The sequence below is a fragment of the Bactrocera neohumeralis genome, unplaced genomic scaffold (assembly GCF_024586455.1).
Source record: "Bactrocera neohumeralis isolate Rockhampton unplaced genomic scaffold, APGP_CSIRO_Bneo_wtdbg2-racon-allhic-juicebox.fasta_v2 cluster09, whole genome shotgun sequence".
NCBI classification, from domain to species: domain Eukaryota; kingdom Metazoa; phylum Arthropoda; class Insecta; order Diptera; family Tephritidae; genus Bactrocera; species Bactrocera neohumeralis.
Window position 1 is genome coordinate 10,021,343 of NW_026089622.1, and position 20,203 is coordinate 10,041,545.

The following is a 20,203-nucleotide window of genomic DNA, read 5'->3' on the forward strand; positions in this document are numbered from 1 at the left end:
ACTTGGTCAATAGTGGATTGATTTTTTCGAAAGCCAAACTGATGCGCCGGTATCAGCTTCGTCTCTTCAATTATGTTGTTAATACGCACAGCAAGCAGTTTTTCCAAAAGTTTTGAGAGTATTGGCAGGAGAGATATGGGCCGATACGAATTTCATGCGCTGGCTTACCAGGTTTATTGAACATAATCACCTCTGCAGTTTTCCAATAAATAGATACGTATTGAAGATTTATAGTAGCATTCATTATAGCAGTAATTTTACATGTAACGTTGTGAGGAAGCTTTTTTAGTATTTTACTGGTAATAAGGTCAAACCCAGGCGATTTTTTAGACTTCAGTTTTTTATTTCTGCACATACGTCATCGTTAGTTATTAGAGGAATTTCGGTATAATTCTCGTAAGTATGAGGTTCCATTTCTGCTGCATTGGATGTGTCATATGGTTTGAAGACACCTCCAAGATATGCCGAAAAAACATTTGCTTTCTCTATATCGCCCTTGGGCCATGTCTGTTCTGCTTTTCTGATTGGATGATGCTGAGTTACGGGTAGAGAAAAATTGTTTGTACACTTCCAAAGTAAATAATTATTCCTATGGTCGTTAGATAAACTTTTCCGATAATAGCTGAGAGTTATATTTTTAAATAACTTTATCTTATTGGAAAGTTTTTTACAAAATTTGTTAAAGGGGTATTCTCATTTAATCGCTTCGAAAAATCGATTTTATTTTTTTTTATATTTTGACAATAAAACCTATTGAAAACATGCTATGAAAAAATTCAGACCGAAATTCATAGTATTTGATAAGTTACAGCTCATAGTCGCCGACGTGTCGTAAGCGACTGTCTACCAGGCGCCATGACAAGTCTGCAGCTTCTACGTTTCTAAACGCATTTTTCTCGAATCATCATTTTCTGAAAGTATTCAACCGATTGCTTTAGAATTTACATATGTTCTTCTACTCATTTATAGTTATCGTCCCTACCAGAATTGTTTATTTTCGAAAATATTTTCATTTTTTAAACGATTTTTAACGAAAAAAAAACAATATTTTCGTGACTTTTTTTTGAAGTTCGGAATTTTTTTTTAATGAAATTGATAATTCTTGGTAGGGACGATAGCCGCAGAACTACTAAGTAATAATCCATTAGATTTTTTTTATTTCAGACAACATGAACAGCCGCTATCACCATGAACAGTGAACTACTTTTTTTGGTTGGGGACTACTTTGATTTAAAAAAAAATATATTAAAAATGTAAAAAAAGAAAAAAAATGTTTTTGTACATTTCAAAATACAAATAAAAATATATTAAAAAATTAAAATGATTGAATTTTGTTGTCGCATAAAAAAATTTTCCTAAAAAGTGGTAAACTGTAGGCGTTCACATGAGAGTACCCCCTTAAGACAACTTTTGTCAGACGGAGATCTTGTTTGTTGCCACTTTCGGCGTAATCGGCGTTTTTATGCTACCATTTCTTTAATTCCTTTGGTATGCTTATGACTTGCTGTGACGTTTCCTTTAATTGGTGTACTACTCCAGGCTGCATATTGAATTGTATTTGTCAAATTCCTGATTTCGTTATCTAGCTCGGAATTACAACTTATTATTATGTGACAATTAACATTGGATATCATTTGCTTAAAGTGTTCCCAGTCAGTGGAGGTTCCTTAAAAACAACACTTTCGTGTAGTGTAAAATATACTGGTGAATGGTCAAAGGTCATATCCAAACCGCTTTCAATGCACATATAATTTGAGTAGATATGTTTTGTAATGAAAAAATCAATAAGATTTGGTGTTTTAAGTGGACCTGTTGGCCAATAAGTTGGTGTTCCAGTAGATATGATACTGCACCCAGTCAATTAAACAGCTTTCAATAATTCTCTGCCCTTTGTGGTTATAAGCCTTGAGCTCCAGTAAGTATGTTTCGCATTGTACTCACCACCCATTATAAATCGGTTTTTATGGCTATTGATCAGTTCTAGATAGCTATGGAATTTTATTTGATGTCTTGGGGGACTGTAAACTGCTGTAAAGCACAAGTTGTTGTCACTATCTGTACCTCGTGATATAAGTATTTCGTCAAAATTATATTTTTTGTTAATGTTACTGAATGTAGAAATTTAGAGGATGATAAAAGTGAAAAATTATTTTCACATAAACTACTTGAGATAAATAGATGAAATTTTGTGAAGTCAGAGAAAAATGTCGGTGCTATGTATAGATATTTTTTCACGATCCACTTGCATAAATAATAATAATTTACGTAATTTTTTTTTTAACAATTGAAACTTTTTACTTGTTCTTCACGCTAAAAAAAAATCTTAAAAGTATGTTACGCAACGCAAAACATGTTCACCTTTAATAATCTGCAAAAAAATGTAGGTTCGTTCATGCCATTCCAAAGATATTTAATTTTTTGTCCCCCCTTCCGCTCTTAAAATGTGCGGCACATTCATTGATGCTCAGTGGCGCTACGTAAGTTTCCGACATCTTTGCCTCAAGAAAGGCATGAATTGATACGGGAAAATAATCAATAGCTGTAATTAGATTACTTGTTAATTAAATTATTGTCAATTATTATGTATGTACATATATATGAAAAATAAGTAAGGAAGGGCTAAGTTTGTGTTGAACCGAACATTTTATACTTTTGCAACTTGCCAGCCGGATGTTCGAAAATTCTGGCAATGGTTACAAGGGGGCTAGGTCAAGCTTTCGCTCAAATTTATCCATTTTTGGCACACAAATACACAGATTATCATGATTAAAACACGATTTCCCAATTTTATTGAGATAGCTCAAATATTGGCTGATATATCCACGATAAAGTCAATTGGAAGTTCGAAAATCTTTATATTAGGTATATAGAAGATTAGTAAAGTATTGGTCTGATTCGAGCAATTTTTGGAACACAGACGTACCATTGTGAGAGAAGTATTATCCCTGAATTTCAATTATATATCTCACACATTAACCGATATTTTCGGACAAAAGTCAGCTATAGATATTTGGGTCCACTTATTCGGTATCTAGGGTCTTGAAAAGTTTTGGTTTGATTTCGACAATTTTTGGTCAAAAGGTGCCCTACTTTAAGGGAAGTATTACTGCAAAGTTTTATTCCGCTATATTATTTACTTCTTAATTTGTGTACTGGAAAGTGAAATAATCAAAACGAATTTTGATTGTATTATATAGAAGTAGGCGTAATTGCAGTCCGATTTTGCCTAATTTTACATTGTAACATAGGACCAAATTGGTTTGGTGGGGTATTGAGGTATGGGATTAACCAAAAAGTGGGCGTTGTTACGCCCATCATCCAATTCTCACACCATCTCGGAGGTAAAATGTAATATCTATGGGGTAATTAGTTATGGATTTATTGCGCTTTTAGCAGTTTTGAACAGTACCGTTATCTTCCGATTTCATCGATTTTCACACTGTCGACAGAAGTTCTTATAAAATTTGTACTTAGCAAATTTGGTTATTGTAGCTTAAGTGGTTTAAGAGATATGTACATTAAGTTGTTTCGAGGGCGGAGCCATGTTCAATTTTTTAAAAAAATGTTTCCACAAGTACTTCTTGCTACTGCGATCTCCTGTACCAAATTACAGTTTCATATCTTAATTTAGTGCTGTTATGTCACTTTATATGTTTTCGGTTAATGGCGATTTTGGGGCGTGGCAGTGGTCCGATTACGCCCATACCCTATATCTATCTCGATTAGTTTGTAGGTGATACGTACAACCGTTAGGTGAACAAAACTGTATAATACTCTGTAGCAACTGGTTGCAAGAGTATAAAAATTCGGGTCTAGAAAAGTGAAAAAGGGAACCACTTACGGAGTGCTCAAAGGCTATTTGAATGGACAGAAAAAGGCTTTTGAGACCATAGATTTCGGTTTCGTGTTAACTAGATCATGATGCTCATAAAAAGAAATTTCAAAAGTGTCTGAATAAAACAAAAGCAATAAAAAACTCACGGCAATTCCATTATTTTGAACGATTCAATGATCGACCAGAATTCAAAATTCAATATCTTTGTGATCGCATGAATGAACAAAAACATGAAAATTATCCGCGTTGTGTAACGTACTTTTTAGTTGTATTAGTGTGAAGAACATATGAAGAATTTCAATTGTATAAAAAAAATTATGTAAAATATTTTTATTTAAACCATTGGACCGTTATCTATAATATAGCAAGAACATCCAGTAGTTTATGAGAAAATAGTTTAACAACTTTATCATGCTCTAAATTGCATCCTTCAATAACTTAAGCAAAAAATAAATATTTACGAAATATTTATATCACGGGATATACGTCTGGTCCCTCGCCTAAAGAACTGCTAATTTTCGAATTCGGTTTTGTGTGTACATCGGGAAATACATATGTACTTATACTGTTGATGAGAGTATTTTGTGATTCGACGATTGTGCAGAGATCCAATGGTAATTTTAGGCATACTGTATTTTTATGTATATGCAACTACTTCTCGGTCAATATCTAACAGTTTTGATATAGTTGAGGAGATGGATTTTGAAGCATATAAACGACCATGTTCATTGTCAGTTGTACTTTTTGAACGCCACAGTCGCGATGATTTTAACTCCTTGACGTATCAATTAGCGCAACGAAATTCACTTTAGGAAAAATCTTTTGAATGCGTTCAATCCTATTAATTGATGATAGGCAATATCTTCTTCAAATGAACACAGCATACTATAAGATTGACCGAACAAAAGAGGTATATAATAATTTTAAAAAAATTGGAAGCATTCCGACAAAGCCAAGCACAGAAAATGTTTTAGAAGTGATTAATGAATGAAAATGTATTGTCAAAGATTACTCCAAGATCTTTGATTTCTGTTACGCATTTTAGAACGCAATTTGAAATATTGTAACTGGAAGGTAAGATGCTTTGTCCCCTCCCATACGAGATTTGTGAACATTTACCTAGGTTTAGAAAAACTTCGATTTCAGGCACCACTCATAAAAACTATCAATATCATATTGAAGTTTAATTACATCTTCACAGTTCTTTATTATTGCGAAAATTTTTAAGTCATTGCGTATAGCAAAACGTTAGCAAACAAGTAAGGAAGGGCTAAGTTCGGGTGTCACCGAACATTTTATACTCTCGCATGATAAAGTGATAATCGAGATTTCATTATCCGTTATTTACATATTTTTCAAATACCGTATTTGTGTAAAGTTTTATTCCGCTATCATCATTGGTTCCTAATGTATATATTATACAGAGAAGGCATCAGATGGAATTCAAAATAGCGTTATATTGGAAGAAGGCGTGGTTGTGAACCGATTACACCTATATTTCGTACATGTCATCAGGGTGTTAAGAAAATATTATATACCGAATTTCAGTGAAATCGGTCGAGTAGTTCCTGAGATATGGTTTTTGGTCCATAAGTGGGCGAGGCCACGCCCATTTTCAATTTAAAAAAAAGCCTGGGTGCAGCTTTCTTCTGCCATTTCTTCCGTAAAATTTAGTGTTTCTGTCGTTTTTTGTTAGTCCGTTAACGCACTTTTAGTGATTTTCAACATAACCTTTGTATGGGAGGTGGGCGTGGTTAATATTCGATTTCTTCCATTTTTGAACTGTATATGGAAATGCCTGAAGAAAACGACTCTGTAGAGTTTGGTTGGCATAGCTATAGTAGTTTCCGAGATACGTACAAAAAACTTAGTAGGGGGCGGGGCCACGCCCACTTTTCCAAAAATATTACGTCCAAATATGCCCCTCCCTAATGCGATCTTTTGTGCCAAATTTCACTTTAATATCTTTATTTATGGCTTAGTTATGACACTTTATAGGTTTTCGGTTTCCGCCATTTTGTGGGCGTGGCAGTTGGCCGATTTTGCCCATCTTCGAACTTAACCTTCTTATGGAGCCAAGGAATACGTGTACCAAGTTTCATGACGATATCTCAATTTTTACTCAAGTTACAGCTTGCACGGACGGACGGACAGACGGACGGACGGACGGACAGACGGACGGACAGACGGACATCCGGATTTCGACTCTACTCGTCACCCTGATCACTTTGGTATATATAACCCTATATCTGACTCTTTTAGTTTTAGGACTTACAAACAACCGTTATGTGAACAAAACTATAATACTCTCCTTAGCAACATTGTTGCGAGAGTATAAAAATAAACAACAGGAAATGTCAAATGTGGCACCCGAAGACGCAGTGAATGAATCGGATGACACCCAATCGACAATAACAACACATCGTCTATTGTGCAAATATGACTTAATCCACTGCAAAAAGATAGAGTGAAAGCCTAAAGATGATAATTTTTCAATTAGAATATTGTGTGAAACTTTATCAAAGGCTTTAGAGAACGCTGTGTAAACACAATCTACTTGAAATCCAGCGCAGAAGGCAGACATGCAATGATCGCTAAAACCGCTAAATTTTACACCGTGGAGCGAACAGAAACAAACCAATGCTGATTAACGTTAAATATTGATTTTTCCGCAAGAAATCATTTATTCTTAACAGAACACTAAAAAATTTTCGAAACTGTAAAAAGTTTAGAAATAGGCCTGTAATTGGAGACTAAATCCTTTCTACCACCTTTAAGGATAGGTGTATACTAAGGCAAGACAATTTTTTATAAGTACAGGCGGCAGCCCATCCAGATCCAATTTAAAAGAAGGGTTAATATCACAAATATCTTTGGCAATATCATTCTGCGAAAGACACAGTGTGCCAAAATTTATGGATGGAAAATTAATAGCCGAAAAAGTGGAAGTCGTTCCAGGCTCATCGTGTACATAATTTGATTTGAATAATTCAGCAAACAAGTTGGAAAGCGTAATCAAAAGGAATGGCCGACCACGCTTTTCTAGATTTTACAAAGATCCAAAAATACTTAGGCTGCGACTTAATGTTAGACTCCATGCTTTTAATAAACCTTTTATAGGGAAAGTTATCCAAATCATTAAACAGTTTTGTGTAGTGCCGAAATTGGATAAAGAAATCATGAGATTTAGTTGAAGAGAATTTTATGTAGTATTTATTTCTAAGATTTTTAAAGCGCTTGAGATCCTTAGTATACCACAGCAGCTTATGCGGTTGTATGTATATGTTTAACCGGCATAATGTAACGGCAAAATTTTTGAATTGATTTCTTAAAAATGGAAAAATTATTAGCAGTATCTGGACCAGAAAGTAAATCATCCCACTTAATCTCAATGAGCAGATTGTTGCAAGCTCGTCAATAGGTTTGACAGGAGCGAAAAGGTAGGTATCCACCTCATACGCTAACGGAGCATTATGAATAGCAGTTGGAGTGATTGAAGAGAATACTATATATCAAGGAACATAAATTTTATATTATCGCTGACGAAGGTCGAATATTTGAATATGAGTTGAATCAAGTTGAGACTAAGCAGGCTAACAATGAGAAATACCTCATGAGAAGACGAAAAATTTGATAGAATAAGGGCAAGGCTATAGGAACAACCAGACCAAACAATATTGCTTAGATTAAAGTCACCCAGAACACAAATATTATTATGTTTCACTTTATTTAATACCAGCGAGGAAATATTATTTGCATACATATTATACAACTCCAGAGGACTATTAGGAGGCATGTATGAAACTACAATGAACAGGGCGTCATTGATACAAATACATAGTTGGTCAAGAATAGAATCATCATTATCAATCATTATTAAATGAGGGCGGAATTTGCGATGAACTGCCAAGTGGACACCACACCCTTTAAGACAGTAAGTTTTTACGTGATGTCTATCCTTACGGAACACATAATAGAAATTTGAATCGAAATATTCACTGTCATATTAACTAGAATTAAGCCAGGTCTCAACAATAACGATAAAATCAAAATCCAACTGTGAAGAATAATTGCGAATAATATCGGGTGATTTTTTAAGAGCTTGATAACTTTTTTTTAAAAAAAAACGCATAAAATTTGCAAAATCTCATCGGTTCTTTATTTGAAACGTTAGATTGGTTCATGACATTTACTTTTTGAAGATAATTTCATTTAAATGTTGACCGCGGCTGCGTCTTAGGTGGTCCATTCGGAAAGTCCAATTTTGGGCAACTTTTTCGAGCATTTCGGCCGGAATATTTTATCGACAAATTTTGTTCAGCGATGAGGCTCATTTCTGGTTGAATGGCTACGTAAATAAGCAAAATTGCCGCATTTGGGGTGAAGAGCAACCAGAAGCCGTTCAAGAACTGCCCATGCATCCCGAAAAATGCACTGTTTGGTGTGGTTTGTACGCTGGTGGAATCATTGGACCGTATTTTTTCAAAGATGCTGTTGGACGCAACGTTACGGTGAATGGCGATCGCTATCGTTCGATGCTAACAAACTTTTTGTTGCCAAAAATGGAAGAACTGAACTTGGTTGACATGTGGTTTCAACAAGATGGCGCTACATGCCACACAGCTCGCGATTCTATGGCCATTTTGAGGGAAAACTTCGGAGAACAATTCATCTCAAGAAATGGACCCGTAAGTTGGCCACCAAGATCATGCGATTTAACGCCTTTAGACTATTTTTTGTGGGGCTACGTCAAGTCTAAAGTCTACAGAAATAAGCCAGCAACTATTCCAGCTTTGGAAGACAACATTTCCGAAGAAATTCGGGCTATTCCGGCCGAAATGCTCGAAAAAGTTGCCCAAAATTGGACTTTCCGAATGGACCACCTAAGACGCAGCCGCGGTCAACATTTAAATGAAATTATCTTCAAAAAGTAAATGTCATGAACCAATCTAACGTTTCAAATAAAGAACCGATGAGATTTTGCAAATTTTATGCGTTTTTTTTTAAAAAAGTTATCAAGCTCTTAAAAAATCACCCGATATTTGATTTAGACCTAATACCCGTTAAATTTTGATACTACACCTTAAGACAAGAGCCATTAGGGGAAGGTGTAGAACACGGATGAGTAAAGTTGTGAATAATAGGCGCATCAACAAGTCCGCAGCGCTGTTTTCCCTTCTCTTTGGAAAAAACTTAAAGGGGCGCAACTTAATGCCAGAAGGCCATACTAAAGAAGTATAAACGGAATTAAAAAAATATGGGGGTGTACCTAACTTAAAGTTTACCCTCTTAAGATCATTGATATTAGTATCTTTCTTAATTAATTTATAACATTAAAGATGTTGTCTGTCAACATTAACATTTTTAAAAACGAAAGATATAATTGGGGCACTCACAACGTGTCACAAAGCATTGTACAATCACAAAATCATAAATTTTTATGCTAGTGTAAAAAATTTATTGTTGGATTGCATACTAAAATAAGTTTACGCAAATAGCACTCTGAACGCTATGTTTTCGGATCGTTCTAACTTATAACTTTATGAGACTATGTGAAACCCCTACATGCGGATGGAGTCATGTGTAGAAGTTCACGCAAGTGAGGAAAGTTCTCTGATCGCCTGGGTAGCCTAATAATATCCGTTTGAAGGCGAACTAAAGTGAGAAAGCGAAACATCCCCTGCATAGGGTTGTGCGCTGAGTTTGAGACCCGTCACGTAAAAAAAACACCCCCAATGAAAATTAGCAATCAGCCTCGGATGAGAGACCCCCTTTTTGATGACGACCATCGCCGAGGTTCCTCAACATATCGTTGATTTGCGCCCACGCCCCAACGGAAGAGAAGGACGATGTGACCAAAGATGCCATCTAAGAGCGGTTGGAGCGCGCCTATGAGAGCTGCCCCCGCCACGATGTCAAAATCGTGCTTGGCGACTTTAACGCCAGGGTGGGCAAAGAAGGTATCTTTGGCACTACGGTCGGTAAATTCAGCTTCCAAAAATGTATGGTCCTTTGCGCATTGGCCACGGCGAATACCGCATTCGATGGAACGATGAGCTGTTCGAGACAGCGGCTACGCTGGCTACGTCATGGTATCCGGATGGACAAAAACACTCCAGCTCTGAAAGTATTCGACGCAGTACCCGCCGGGGGAAGCAGAGGAAAAGGAAGACCTCCACTCCGTTGGAAGGACCAAGTGGAGAAGGACCTGGCTCGCTTGGAATATCCAATATAACACAGTTGTTGTATTAACGTGAGCGCCTTCGAGTGTTCACTTCTCAATGAGATAACTTCTAGAATCAGAGAATTAAGCAACACATTTACTTTACTAAAATCATTAGGCTCCGGCAAAGGTTCTTCCTTTCTTGAGTGCTCAGAACTTTGTTGTTGAGAGTTTACAATAAGAGAAAACTGAGCATTGAGCACTGTTGGCGACGCAGGCGGCGAACGTATTGAATTTCTCCGAACTACCGTTAACACTCTGCAATAAACCATATTTTTGGATTTAAGCAAAAAATCCACATCAGCCTGTGATAAATTTACATATGAAAGAATTTATTGCATTTTTGGCAGCTGATCTTGGGTTGAGCACAATCAACTCTATGGCCGCAGACACACGGCATAAATAGAAAATATAATTAAGAACACGGAGCAAAAATAAACACGTCTGTTCGCTCTGGCAACCTTTCACTTTTTTAAATGTTTAATGGCAGCTTAAATGCTAAATGAGCTGTTCAGTATCTACCTAATAAAGTTGTCAGTTGCCCGTTGCATCATGGGCAATGCGATGTAATTTTTTGATTGTGTCTCAGCAGAAACTAATTGAAACAAGAAAAAACGTTAACTTCGTCTGCATCGAAGCTAATATACCCTTCACATTTCTTTTAGTAACTATGTATCCAGCTTGTATGGAAGCTATATGCTATAGTAATCCGATCTGAACACTTTTTTTCGGATATTACCTTAAGCAGTAATCCATGTAAAATTTCGTAAAAATACCACGTCAAATGAGAAAGTTTTCCATACAAGCGCTTAATTCCGATCGTTCGGTTTGTGTGGTAACTATATACTATAATAAGCCGATCTGAACAATATCTTCGTATATTACATTATTATCTTAAAACATAACTTCTGCCAACTTTTGTGAAGAGACATTGTCAAATGTGAAAGTTTTCCATACAAGAACTTGATTCCGATCGTTCAGTTTGTATGGCAGCTATATGTTATAGTGGTCAGATATCAGCAGTTCCGACAAATGAGCTTCTTGAAGGGAAAATGCCGTTTACAAAATTTCAAAACGATATCTTAAAAACTGAGGGACTATTTCGTATATATACAGACAAACAGACGGACATGGCTAAATCGACTCAGCTCAACATCTTATTTTTTACCGGCGTCTTCTTTCGCTACGTGGCGCCAATTGAATAATTCGAGCAAAGCCAGGTCCTTCTCCACTTGGTGCTTCCAACGGAGTCTGGACTTCCTCTTTTTCTGCTTCCACCGGCGGGTACTGCGTCGAATACTTTCAGAGCTGGAGTGTTTTCGTCCATTCGGACATGAGCTAGCCAACGTAGCCGCATACGCCAGCAGCTGTACACTCTTATAAAAGATTGTACCTGCTCGATTAAGTTCTGCAGCTCGAATTATTTTCTCCAGCAGCAGATTGAAGAAGTCGCACGATAGGGAGTCGCCTTGTGTAAAATCTCGTTTGGTATCGAACGGTTCGAAGATGTCCTTCCCGATCCTGACGGAGCTTAGTCTAGACCAACGGTGCTTGGCTAGGCCCCTATGTGTTTACATACATTTGCATGGAAATACGTGTTGTATTTACGCTCATATATGTACAACATAGATACATTTTTGAAATTTCTTACCTCTCGATTTGGTTTAGGCATACTCTGAACTACCTGAAAAAGAAAAATGAAACTCGTATGCAGCTTTAAAAATGAAATACAACGCATTCCTTTTCGTTCATTTTTTGATTTATTTAGGAGCATATGAATCATTTTTGAGCGATTTTTCAATTGATTTTATGATGATGGGTCCTGAGGAATACAAAAAAAAACATATGTTATCAATTTTCGAATGCTGTTGGCAAACTGGTTTTGAACATTTAGAACAGAAAATCGAGTTTTACGACGCAATTTATCGCTTTCTTACAAACAAAGTCTGCAATCTCTCCTTCCTTTGAGTGTGTCAGCACCTTTTGATGTTGAAGCTACAAATCATGTTGGGATGTTGAGTGAACGACCGAAAAATGATTCAAAAGCCAAACGCCAAGATACGAGGGCTGCTATATATACTTCTGGCCTAGGCAACACTATGTGTTGCCAGGTGCAATCTGACATTTCCATTGGAAAGTTTGACATTTTTTAGCATAACATCACTCAGAACGTTTTGTCATTTAATCGTGAATTGTTTTATTTACAGGGAATTAAAAAATTCATCTCGGCCAATTAACTCGTGAACATTTTCGTGCGATCATTTTTCACAACTTTCGACGCGGATTATCAACGACAAGAGTGCATCGATGAACTAAAATCTTTGTATGGCTATGAAGCACCATCCTATAGCACTGTGAAAAACTGCTACAACGAATTCAATCGTGGCCGACACTCGCTCAAAAACGAATTCCGTCAACAGCCGTTGTGCCAGAAAACATCGATGCCGTACGTGAACTGATAATGCAAAACCGTCATGTAACATACCTTCAGATAGAGGCATGCCTATGCATTTCCCCACCAGCATACATTCGATATTGCAAGAGCACCTGGCCGTGAAAAAGGTTTGTTCTCGTTGGATCCCGCACAATTTGACAATCGCTCAAAAAAGGCTCGTGTGGATTGGTGTAAAGAAATGCTGAAAAAATACGATCGCGGTGCTTCAAAAGACGTTTATAAGATCGTCACAGGTGACGAATCATGGATCTATGCGTATGAGCCCGAAGCAAAACAGCAATCGACAAAAAAATTATAATAAAAAAAATAAAAAATAAAAAATAAAACATTTTCGTTGATAAATATGACTATTTACATTATTAGGCCAGAAATATATATAGCAACCTACGTAGATGTTTGATGACATTGGGATTGTTCATACGATTTTCGATATTGGGCGTTGCTAATGTTCTCGATAAATTTTAAAGAAAAGTGCGTCGTGCATCCTTTTTATCTAGATGGTCGATTTCTTTGCAAACTACAAAAAGCCAACCCCATCACATCCAACAAGTTGCAAAAAAAAGGCAAATGTCCATCGTTTCGTCCTTCTGATTAATGCAGTCAACGCCGGCCTTTTTTGAATTATAAAATAAAATTGCTTCCGGTTTTTTGGCTTCACCTTTACAATCCTTTGTGTAGTGTAGGGTTCAAATCAAATTGACTGCCTTGTTCTTTTTCGGAACATAGCTATAAATCGAAACGAGATTATCGTGAATCCCGAAAAGAGAAGAAAGCAACGGACGAGAGGGATTTTTTTTTCAATTCTTCGGGCAAACACTTCTTATTGGCGCGAATAGTACCGACCAAATCAAGTCCAGTGGCAGCCAAACGTTTGGCTCCTGTCAGTGTTGTGAAAAAGTTACTATTGTTCTACCGGTGTTTTCGTACCGTTTCACAAGTTTGAGCAATACATTTTCTTCTTGGTTCACTTCACGCTCTCCGCCATCCTTTTTTCCTATGTACAATATACTTTGGCTTTTTTTGATGGTATGAATTGCGTAAACTTTGTCTTGCCACGATACGGAAACAATTGCTCATCAATCGTTACATTTTCATGCGGCTCATAGTTTCTGGCGGGGTTTTCATTTAAATAATTCCATATATCGCGAATTGCGGCAGCCTTATCAGATTGTAGTCGGAATGAACGTGTGCGGCCATCATCGAAACGGATATATCGCGTCAATAACTTGAATCGATTGAGTGGCATCGCCGCTCGAAAGATGGGAAGAACATCTGTTTGCCACAAAAGTGGTGTAAACTGCATATTATTGTGCGTTACACCAGAAGCAATAAGAATGCCAATAAATGCATAAAGTTCGGTGCTAGTGAAATCCACCCAAACATTAGCTTTTGAGGTTAGATTTTCTGCAAGTAAGAAGTTTCAGTAGCAGCTGGAGTTTCACGCTCTTCTTCTTCTACACCATCGACTATCTAATATTTCATTCGGCTCGATTTCGATTTCAATTCAATATCCGATGCATCTTCAAATGGCACATAATCGACATCTCTATCATCGTCATCGCTTTCGAAAGGATCCACTTCTTCACGCACAACATCATTAATTTTATTTTGAATGTCATTTACCAATGCTGATGTTAAGCGATCAACATCTGCACTGATGTTTCTAGAACGTAATCGTGTATTACACGAGTACACATATTCCACTTCATCATAATAAAAAACAAGATGAGAACTAGCGCGAAATATGCGTATTTTCACAGTAATAGTATGTTGTGCGTTCAACTATTCATTAGAGAGAGAGAAGAAGAATACTGTAGCAAAAATAAACACACAAAATCCTGGTTTTGTTTGTAAACACACTCTTCTTTTGACTGTTTTCCTTTCCTGCACGAACAAGTCGAGCGCAAAGAGCTCGCTATAGACCCGAATGAACATATTTATGCATGAGAGTATGTTTATATGAGTGCTAGAAACATAACAAAGTTCATACATTTTCATATTTATTCTAGCCAAGCACCATTGGTCTCGACTAAGGTGTAATATTATAATATCCTTGTTTCGTCCTTTTCGATACGATATCCTTGAATTTTTTGTTTTCTCAATTATATAGACAATAAAATTCTAAGAAGCTACCTGGAAGCGCAAGTCGTTTGCTACACCTTAAATTTATTTAAATAACATTTAAAAACAGACCCGTTGGTCTCGATGAGGGCAGCTCCTTCTCGTGCTGTCGAAAGCAGCTTTGAAATCGACGAAGAGGTGGTGTGTGTCGATTCTCCTTTCACGGGTCTTTTCCAAAATTTGGCGCAAGGTGAATATCTGGTCGGTTGTTGATTTGCCAGGTCTAAAGCCACACTCCAATCAGTTTGTTGACAGTGGGCTTTACTCTTTTACACAATACGCTCGATAGAACCTTAAACGCGATGTTAAGGAGGCTTATCCCACGGTAGTTGGCGCAGATTGTGGGGTGCCTTTTTGTTGATTGGGCAGAGCACACTTAAATTCCAATCGCCGGTCATGCATTCGTCGGACCATATTTTACAAACAAGCTGATGCATGCTCTTTATCGGTTCTTTGCCGCCGTGTTTGAACAGCTCGGTCCATCCATCGGCCCCGCCGCTTTGTTGTTCTTCAGGCGGGTAATTGCTCCATAATTTAAGTATACTCTGGGCATTGGTGACTAGATCACTTTTGGGCGTTCTACAAGAGTATGCTTCAGTCTTGAAACCTTCTGCAAGCCGCCGTATTTTTTCGTTGCCTGTCTGTTGTTATTGCAGCTTCTCAACGTCGAACCATCCTTGTGTTTGTTGACGTGCGTTGTTTGCTGCACAGAGGCGGGTGCAAATCTTGGCTGCAACAAGATAGTGGTCCGACTCAATATAAGGACTTCGGAACGTACGCACATCTAGAACACTGGAGACGTGTTTTCGAACTATCACAACATGATCGATCTGGTTAATGGCTTTTCGATCCGGAGACAGCCAGATAGCTTGATGTATTTTTTGTTATATTTGGACAATTTTTAGTTATAAGGTGGCACACTCTAGGCATTATTCGTGTTACGCCCCAACCCGTTATATTGATGACTTCTTGATATACAGTAAAGCGAAAGAATCAAAGGTGATCTAGTGACCGATGCCCAGAGCATATTATGGAGGGAACACTTCCCCAGCCTGCTGAATGGCAGTGAACGAAGGTGAACCCGTTTCCCCAATCGATGACGATGGAGCAGACGTTCCTTTGCCCGACCATGAAGAAGTTCGAATAGCAATTACCCGCTGTAGACAAAAAAGCAACGGGAGCCGATGGATTACCGGCCGAGCTATTCAACATGGCGGCAAAGAACTGATAAGGAGCATGCATCAGCTTCTTTGCAAACTATGGTCGGACGAAAGCATACCCAACGATTGGAATTTAAGTGTGCTATGCCCAATCCATAAAAAAGGAGACCCCACACGCATATAAGGTTCTATCGAGCGTATTGTGTGAAAGATTAAAGCCCACCGTCAACAAACTGATTGGACCTTATCAGTGTGGCCTTAGACCTAGAAAATCAACAACCGACCAGATATTCACCATACGCCAAATTTTGGAAAAGACCCGTGAAAGGAGAATCGACACACACCATCTCTTCGTCGATTTCAAAGCTGCTTTCGACAGCACGAAAAGGAGCTGCCCTTATGCCGCGATGTCTGAATTTGGTATCCCCGCAAAACTATTACGGCTGTGTAAACTGACGTTGACCAACACCAAAAGCTCCGTCAGGATCGGGAAGGACCTCTCCAAGCCGTTCGATACCAAACGAGGTTTCAGACAAGGCGACTCCCTATCGTGCGACTTCTTCAACCTGCTTCTGGAGAAAATAGTTCGACCTGCAGAACTAAATAGAGAAGGTACTATCTTCTATAAGAGTGTACAGCTGGTGGCGTATGCCGATGATATTGATATTATCGGCCTCAACACCCGCGCCGTTAGTTCTGCTTTTTCCAAACTGGATTAGGAAGCATAGCAGTTGGGCCTGGCAGTGAACGGGAGCAAGACGAAATATTTTCCGTCATCAAACAAACAGTCGTCGCACTCGCGACTTGGTACTCACGTCACTGTTGACAGTGATTTTTTTGAAATTGTAGATAGTTTCGTATATTTGGGAACCAGCATAAACACCACCAATACTGACTGAACAACATTCGACGGAACGATGAGCTGTATGAGATATATGACGATATTAACATAGTTCAGCGAATTAGAATACAGCGGCTACGCCGGCTAGGTCATGTTGTCGGAATGGACGAAAACACTCCAGCTCTGAAAGTATTCGACGCAGTACCCGCCGGGGGAAGCAGAGGAAGAGGAAGACCTCCACTCCGTTGGAAAGACCAGGTGAAGAAGGACCTAGTTTCGCTTGGAATATGCAATTGGCGCAAAGTAGCGAAAAGAAGAAACGACTGGCGCGCTGTTGTTACCTCGGCTATAATCGCGTAAGTGGTGTCTACGCCAATTAAAAAGAAAAAGAAAGTGAAAGAATTAAGTGCAATTTAAAGTTGTGTTATATTGGAAGTAGGTCCGGTTGTAGTCCGATTTCTCCCATTTTCGCACATGATATAGGAATATGAGAAAAATTTCACGTACTAAATTTTGTCGAAATCGGTCGGTCGGCACCGTTATATGGGGAGTGAACAGGGTTATCAACCGATTTCATTAATTTTCACATTGTCGTTAGGAATTCTTATAATAGCTTTAGTAGCTTGTCTTTAGGAATTCTTATAATAGCTTTAGTAGTAAACTTATTAGAGGGCGGGGTCAGGCAAACTTACAACCGTTACATTAACAAACCAATTCCACAAGAGTAGCAAGAGTATTAAAATTTACAATGAAGGCTTTGAAATAAAAATAATAATTTATCAGGTTAAATAAAAGCGCGGAACGAATTTTATCGATGATTTTAACGAAGAATGTGCTTTGAAAAAGTACTCCTTACGAAAAATTAATACAAAATTTTAACCAATAAATTTTATTGAAAAAAAATGTTTCTATTTTTTATAATAAATAATAATTATTCACAGAACAATGAACTCAGGTTAAGTAAGGTTTTTATACCCCGAACTTGGTATATTAAGTTTACAAAAAAGTTTGCCGCACCCGGGAACGTCGGAGACCCTATACAGTATATAAAAAACAATCAGCATGACGAGCAGAGTCGATTTAGACATCCCCGTATATCTCCTAGTATGGATTTAAAATTTTGTACAGGAAATTGTTTATAGATTATTCTACGAAACATCGCCGAACACATTGTTCAGAGCTGATCACTAAGCATATTGCTACCATTCAAGCATTTACAAAATACCTTCCTTATTTAGTAACCTTAATTCAGCTAGACATATACAGTTGAGTGAAAACCGATGGCTGAATTTGGTTATACATATAGTTGCAATAAAAAATGTCCATGTGGGGAGTGTTATTGCTTCCATGCAGCTATAGTTATTAGTTGCGATACTGAGTTTTTATTGTACACCTGTGGCTCCGCACAGCTTACCATTCAAAATTTTCAAGTGTTGTGCATATTTGACAACACTTTATAGCGGTGTTTTTTGCGGTATAGAAATTTTTTATTCAATGAAAAACAAAACCTTTTCAGTTATAAACAAACTCCTACAAAATGAGCTGGAAATATAGGGGACTGACATGCACTCGAAAAAATTATATTTCTTTAATTTAATTTCGTTTACACTATAATTGAAATTAATATTTTCTTTAATTTTTTTAATCGAAACACGAAGTTTAGCCGTTAATACTTTAAAAACTATGAAATACCACTTATGTATGTACTATATAAGCACAGAAAAGCTAGTTAGTGTTTTATTTACTCATTAAACGTAATAAATTATAATTAGATAATATAATTTAGTTTACTTATGCTAAAATATAAAAAAAAAATTTAGAAAATACCGAACGAACGAAAAAGTCCGAAAAAAATTAAGAAATTATATAGTGTATGTTAGGGTGATTCAAAAAAAATAGCTTGTTCCTAAGATTTTGTAGGAAATTGAATGCACTACAAAAAAGGTCCCCCATGATTTTTTCGTAAGCCCAACCGTTGAAAGATATTAACGGTTGAAGTTTGATTATGTTTGGGAAAATTTTTTATTTCTTATGAATTTTATAACTCAATGAAAAAAATCATTATGAATGATGAAACTCATAGATAGTTAAGCTTCGTGTGACTACAAGTGTATATTCAATCCTATTAATATTTTACTTACTGTTCTTGTGGTGTCAGCTTCCGGCGATGGTATTGCAGGGTCTCCACCGGAATTTGCACGAAATTTGCATAATTTTCAGAATCATTAGTATTGTTTATAGTTCCATTAGGTAACTTTTGTTCAATTATAGCTTTGTTAGAATGATTCTTCAGAAATGAATTCTCTTTACATATGCTTCCATTTGGCGTTTGAGTGATTACACATCCGACTTGCGCTTTGGAATTATTAGATCCCACCAGGCTACTTGGTTGCGCTTCATTAAGAGAAAATGACTTGTTGGGTTCCATTTTTGTATTTGAATAAATTACTAATTTCTTATTTCAAATACTGGAAATTTACGACAAAGATTTCTGAAAAATAAGTAGCATACACATTTACTAATCTGCGTAGATATTAACAGAGATATGAAATTACATTTTAAAGTATGTTTTAATATTTATAATTTTCACATTGAAGCCGATATTCGAGTTCGACACGACACTTTCGACCCTAAAAGGAAAAAAACCCGGTGCAGACAAAGTACCCTATCCCATACTTAAAAATCACCCTTACTCCCTTATAGAAAGACATATAAACCGTTAAATAATATATCCTGGTATATACATACTATTCTCAGCAATTGAAAGCTTCCTTAACTACTCCCATCTCTAAACCTTCGTCCTACATTGAGAATTACATTTACATTTCCCTTTTACCCTGTAAGTAAGAACGGAAAAAGTTCGGGTGCCACCGAACATTTTATACTCTTGCAACTTGCAGAAATCTATGCCAGCTAAATACCTTAAAGTGTAAAATATCAACCAAAGGATCGGAATCAAAGCAATTTTATATATATGTATATATATGTACATTAGGGTGTTTTTTTGAACTATTAATTTTTTTTCAAACCTGTCACGAAATTTCCTTGGGAATACCCTAAAAAAAATTCCCTGAAAATTTTAGCCCTTAATATTAACATTAAGAACAGGACCAAGGCATGTAAAAATTTTCCATAGGAAATACACTACAATCGTGATTTTTTATCTTTAAATTCCTACAGATCAGAGGTATTTTATGGCATCTTTTCTTATTCTTTGACTTTAGACTCTACAAAAGTGCCCAGTGCAACAAAGTCGTAATTCACACCGGCGAGGTAGTACGGGGCTATAAACCTGACTTTTCCACGAAATTCGTATTTTTTGTATATATCTTGTAAGTGACAGGAGCTATGGAAAAAATGTACAGGACAAACTTGTAGGAAATTTTATTTGGCACAAAAAAGGTCCGAGGTCAAAATCGCTATCATTAACACTTCTCGAGATTTTCGGCTTTTTAAGTAAGGCTTTAAAGAATTTTCATAGATGTTATGTAATAAAAAAATCTAAAATTTTCAGGGAATTTTTTTAGGGTATTTCCAAGGAAATTTCGTGACGGGATTGAAAATAATT

At 36.9% G+C, this 20,203-nt stretch overlaps 1 protein-coding gene across 25 annotated transcripts in view; it reads right to left on the reverse strand.

Moving 5' to 3' along the window:
• The window catches only part of LOC126764476 (FERM domain-containing protein 8), a 459,702-nt gene that overhangs the window by 429,720 nt on the left and 9,779 nt on the right, over positions 1 to 20,203 (reverse strand). For 23 of the 25 annotated variants that reach the window (XR_007668006.1, XR_007668005.1, XR_007668007.1 and 20 more), the window contains one exon: positions 18,777 to 19,126. The exons of 1 other annotated variant lie outside the window; for it this stretch is intronic. Coding sequence is in view for 20 of the 24 variants with exons in the window: in XM_050482181.1 (XP_050338138.1) it covers positions 18,777 to 19,063 (287 nt within the window). In the remaining 4 variants the exon portion in view is untranslated. Of the gene's footprint in view, positions 1 to 11,709; positions 11,737 to 18,776; positions 19,127 to 20,203 lie in introns of those variants that run through there. One more of the 25 variants, XM_050482184.1, reaches the window with a different exon arrangement.